The 5000-nt window shown below is 39.2% G+C and overlaps 1 protein-coding gene across 4 annotated transcripts in view; it reads left to right on the top strand.

The window, feature by feature from the left end:
• LOC122266453 (uncharacterized) overlaps window positions 1–3200 on the top strand; it is a 46393-nt gene extending 43193 nt beyond the window's left edge. For all 4 annotated transcript variants that reach the window (XM_043036215.2, XM_043036217.2, XM_043036219.2 and 1 more), the window contains 2 exons: window positions 2172–2261; window positions 2484–3200. In XM_043036215.2, the coding sequence (XP_042892149.2) occupies window positions 2172–2261; window positions 2484–2810 (417 nt within the window). In that variant the 3' untranslated portion in view covers window positions 2811–3200. The remainder of the gene's footprint in view (window positions 1–2171; window positions 2262–2483) is intronic.
• The last annotated feature ends 1800 nt before the right edge of the window (window positions 3201–5000 follow it).

Below are 5000 nucleotides of genomic sequence, written 5' to 3'. Positions count from 1 at the left end.
ATTATTATTCCCTCAATTAGATAATTGGTCAATTAAACCTATTAGATCTCTGAACACTGAAAAAGACTGATATTTTTTCCAAAACCAAAGTAGATTTGGTTGTGTTGGTCCGTGGCAGTAAAGCGTTCTTTTCTCTGCCTCAAAACCTATGATATGAAAAGAACGCGGCAGTCTACATACTGCCGCCACCCCACTATGGAGTATGGAATATAGATGTCGGAATCATTCATCCCACAAATTTTTTTGGCCGCAAATAAATATAATTATGTTTCGTTCAACTTTAATTGGAATACTGAAGGTATTATCGTGCTGTTGATATTGCCTTTCTGCTTTAAGCTCGATGTTGATTGACTTTCAGTTTCAGTGTACCTAAAGTGGGATGGCGGCAGTATGTAGACTGCCGCGTTCTTTTCATATCATAGGTTTTGAGGCAGAGAAAAGAACGCTTTACTGCCACGGACCAACACAACCAAATCTACTTTGGTTTAAAAAAAAAAAAAAAAAAAAAAAAAAAAAAAATATATATATATATATATATATATGTATATATATATGTATATATATATATATATATATATATGTAGAGAGAGAGAGAGAGAGAGGGAGAGCCTACGCTCTCTTCTTTTCTCTTGAGAAATATTTTCATAAACTTTATCAACATTTCTCCTTCTCTTGCTTAAACTGACTTCCTTGTTAATTGTAATTTGGAGCCTTTTTTTGAATGAGTTTCACTTTCTTTTGAAAATGTTCCTTCTTACTTCTATCCCCTTTTAGTCTTTATATCAATTCAGTCAATCATTTCTCATTGTTTGAATTCATATTTTTCATATTTTACTTCACTTCTCCACCTCTTCCTCCTTCTTCAATTCCTTTCCTCCATGACGTTTCTGTTTATAAACTCCCACCCTTTTCTTTCATAATCAGTAAAATTGTCTGTTATGAACACACAAAAAATATTTTCTTATTTCCGGGTCATTTGTATATCTATTCTAAAACGATTCCGAATAACAATTTTGAAAGAGTTGGTATATTTTATCTTTTAAAGAGAGTTTTTTTTTTAACATTGGCTTTTAAAACTGAGATAATACCCGTCATCGCCTTAAAGCAAATAGAACTGACTCGACACCAAAGGCTGTCTCTGACTTAGTTTATGCAATGTAGATAATTGTTATTCACTTCAGATATTAACTTTTACTTCTTTAAAGTGTTGAATAAAATATTCTGAACCTTGAATACAGACTACAAGGTATATGCTGCCTCTTCTCAAGAGATGCTTGGACCAGATTAATTTCAGTTAAGGAAGGATATGTTAGGTAAAGCTATGTTAGGTTTAAAAACGTTAAGTTATATCAAGTTAAGTTGGGTTACCACGGTTTGGCATTATTCTTGTAGGCATTTTGATTTGATAGTATGCTCGATACAAACCCTTCTGCACTAATTATATATGTGTCTGAGTCATCATTAGTTCCCGATTCCAGTTTGTAGATTTCTTTGCATTCTCACCTCTTCCTGCCTTGGGTACATTTTTATCCTCTCTTGTACAATTTCTTCATCATCATTGGTTACTTCATCCCGAACTTAATAGGGTTTCTATTGCATTTTTCCTTATTTCAGCTATACAGAATTTCATTGATATCTGAACTAGAGAGATGGAATGGCATGATTAAGTGCTGATATATTGTCATGCCGTTTAATGGAATTCATTAACATCCAAGAACTACATTTCCCTTCATCACGAGTGTAACGGGGAAGGATGTTGAATAATCCGCTAATCGGGAATCATTTTTAATGCAAGACTTTGAGAAATCTTTGTTGACTCTTCGTCGAGTCTGTGTTTGAGTCTGAAGTTTTGAAGCTGCAGGCTGCTTATGCGATAGAGTCAGAAGTTACGCGAAGAAGAGGAAAGGGGAAATATTGACGCAGAGGCTTTAATATCCACGCGAGAGCTTTGTTAGTCCGTCTGCAGCGTCAACTGACCGTGCTGACCAAGGCTCTGTCGCCTGAAATCGGCAATATGCGCGCATTATTTCATATCAGGGCAACATATAACACAAATAATAAAAACAAATATATGAACACTGGCTAAATTGTACAATAATGAGCCTATAAATGATAATCGATGTTTTTGTAACATTAAGAAAATGATGAATATTGCTTGTATTCCTCCGCAGCTGACGGGCGAAGCCGAGGAGCGAGCCCAAGAACTCAGCAAGTTGCAAGAGCAAGCTGTCAAGAACCAGCAAATGACTCAGGAGATTGAGGTAAGTCGTAGTGATGAAACACGTGTAACACTGCAACCTCTGCGTAGTGTTTGCAGGGACTCTTAAGCCTCTTCATTGTTTATCGAGGTTTGTGTTCCTCTTTTGATGCTCATATGTCTAGTGGCCAGTATGTTTACATTTAATCAATGTGTATCTCTGTCATGGCCATGGCTCGAGCCTCACTGAGTGGCTGAGTAAGTCTCTCCCTGACGCCTCTTGCAGACCCTGAACGCGAGGATCCTCCAGCTGACGGAGGACGGAAAGCAGCTGGAGGGGAAGCTCCAGTCGGCGCAGCAGCAGGTGGGCGCCCTCGAGGCCACCAACAGGGACCTCAACGAGCAGCTGGGCACCGCCCAGAAGGAGATCGCGGACGCCAACGCCAAGGCAGGCAATGCTATTCCGGAAGACCAACCTGCACCCGCGCCTCAGCCTGCTCCAGCCGCACAGCCTGCACCAGCCGCACAGCCAGCTCCGGCGGTTCAACCTGCACCAGCGGCACAGCCTGCTCCGGCGGTTCAACCTGCACCAGCCGCACAGCCTGCAGTTTAATTCAGAGGAGAGAGAGAAGCAGTCAAACACAGACATGGCGACGGAGGAGAATCGTCCTTGAGAAAGGAAGGAAATTGGTGGGAAAAGTGCAGTCCTCTTTTTGTCTTTCCTTGTTTGTTCTTTCTTACACGTGGATATATGCATCCACCTGTAGTCCTTGTGAATTTGAAATCATGTGAACCGTTGCTTATAATTATTATTTCATGATGGTTAGTGATCTTTTTGCAAGTGTTAGTATTTATTTGATGTTATTGTACTGGCATTATCTGAGTGTACTGTGAACAATATACATGTACAAACATACACACATATACGCACACAGGCCCATATATATATATATATAGACCCATTCATTATGTTGAGAAATAAAAATTCCTTCAAAATAAGAAATGATTTAAACGACAAACATTCCAGTACATAAGCAATAGAGAGGAACAAACATTAAACTATAATAATTAACACGATCTTCATCTACAGTTTCCTTCACATATCGACAGTCCTCGCAAAGGCAGCTCATAGCATAAACAAACAAGGAGGAAGAAAAAAAAAATACTATTTCTACAAACTCCAATGAAATATGTTTTAACATTTTGTTTTTCTCTCTGACCACTTTCTCTTTTTTTTAAGTTTGTGAAGAGAATACATATTTCTGAAGCGTGAAAGAAGCCAACTTAATATAACTTTTTGTTATTTAGTGCGAACTTTGGTGTGTGTGTGTGTGCGCGGGGATAGAGAAGGGGGGGGGGGGGTATATTAGGAGGGGTGGGAGTATGTGCATGTAGGTGTGGGTCTGTGTATGAGTGTGTGTATGTTTGTGTAGTGAGGGCTAGGGGTGGGGACGGTGTGTGTGGGACAGCGTACTTGTTTGTTTGTATGAGAAGCCGTATTTGTGTGTTTGTTTGTTTGTGTGGATATGTCGAGATGAGTATGTGCGTGTATGTGTATAAATAAGGTAGAGAGGGCTGTTTGTACGTGTGTTTGGGTTGGAGATTGCTTGCTTGTGTGAGCGTGTGAGAAGGATAATACATGAATGCTTACGTAATTGTGAGCATGTGTGCGTGTCTATGTATGCTGGCACTCATAAGTACACATGCCAAAATCTCCAAACAATACCAAAGAAAAGAAATAAGTCGTCCGCATGTGACCGCAAATCTAATGATGCAACTTGCACTGTCTCAAGCCCTAAAAAGTTTTTAATTGTCTGCACCGATTTTCTTTTCTTCTCTGACTTGCAAATCAGCTGATTAGACCTGCAGAAATTAAAAGACGACTTTCTGTGCATTTATGAACATTTTATCAATATGCAAATAGATTTTGATAAGCATTAACTCGCATGCAATTATTTGTTTGTACTTAGATATCCATTGTATATGTTGTTTTTTTCTCTTGTTTTCCAAATATACGTTTGCACTGAAGAGAGAAAATGGAATGAAATTAGACGTTTGCAACAATTACCCTCTCGCACAACTTTCCTTGAGGTCTTTCCTTATGTCAACAAGTTGCAACATGCACCAACGTTAAAAGATTTTGCTTCAGATGTCTCGCTGTTTTTTTGTGTATCTCTGTGTTTGTATTTCTTACATTTTTAGAAATATTAAATGCAATGGATATAATTACTTTTGATTTATTATGATTAATTTCTATATCCAACTCTTTCTGCCTGCCTCTGTCTGTTAGTTTCTCTCTCTCTCTCTCTCTTTCCCTCTCTCATTCTCTCTTTTTCTCTTCCTCCCTCCCTCCCTCCCTTCCCTTCCCTTCTCTTTCTCTCTCACAGACACACGTATATACATATGCATTTATAAATGTATTAGCATCTATTTATTTCGGCAGAAAATGAACAGAAAATCTAAAGCATTGATGGAAAATTATCAGTCTGAGGATATCAGTGCAACACCTGGATAATGTCACGTGTGGGACATGATTGAAAGAGGGGAGAAAGAGAAAAGGAATGGCAAAAAGAGGAGCCAGAAGAGAGAGAGAGAGAGAGAGAGAGAGAGAGAGAGAGAGAGAGAGAGAGAGAGAGAGAGAGAGAGAGAGAGAGAGAGAGAGAGAGAGAGAGAGAGAGAGAGAGAGAGAGAGAGAGAGAGAGGAGGAGAGAGAGAGAGAGAGAGAGAGAGAGAGAGAGAGAGGAGAAGGAGAGAGAGAGAGAGAGAGAAGAAGAGAGAGAGAGAGGAAGAGAGAGAGATGAAG

Source organism: Penaeus japonicus, unplaced genomic scaffold, assembly GCF_977035675.1.
Source record: "Penaeus japonicus unplaced genomic scaffold, GWHDUDI00000001_assembly GWHDUDI00000005, whole genome shotgun sequence".
NCBI classification, from domain to species: Eukaryota; Metazoa; Arthropoda; class Malacostraca; order Decapoda; family Penaeidae; genus Penaeus; species Penaeus japonicus.
This window is presented reverse-complemented; position numbering and strand designations above follow the sequence as displayed.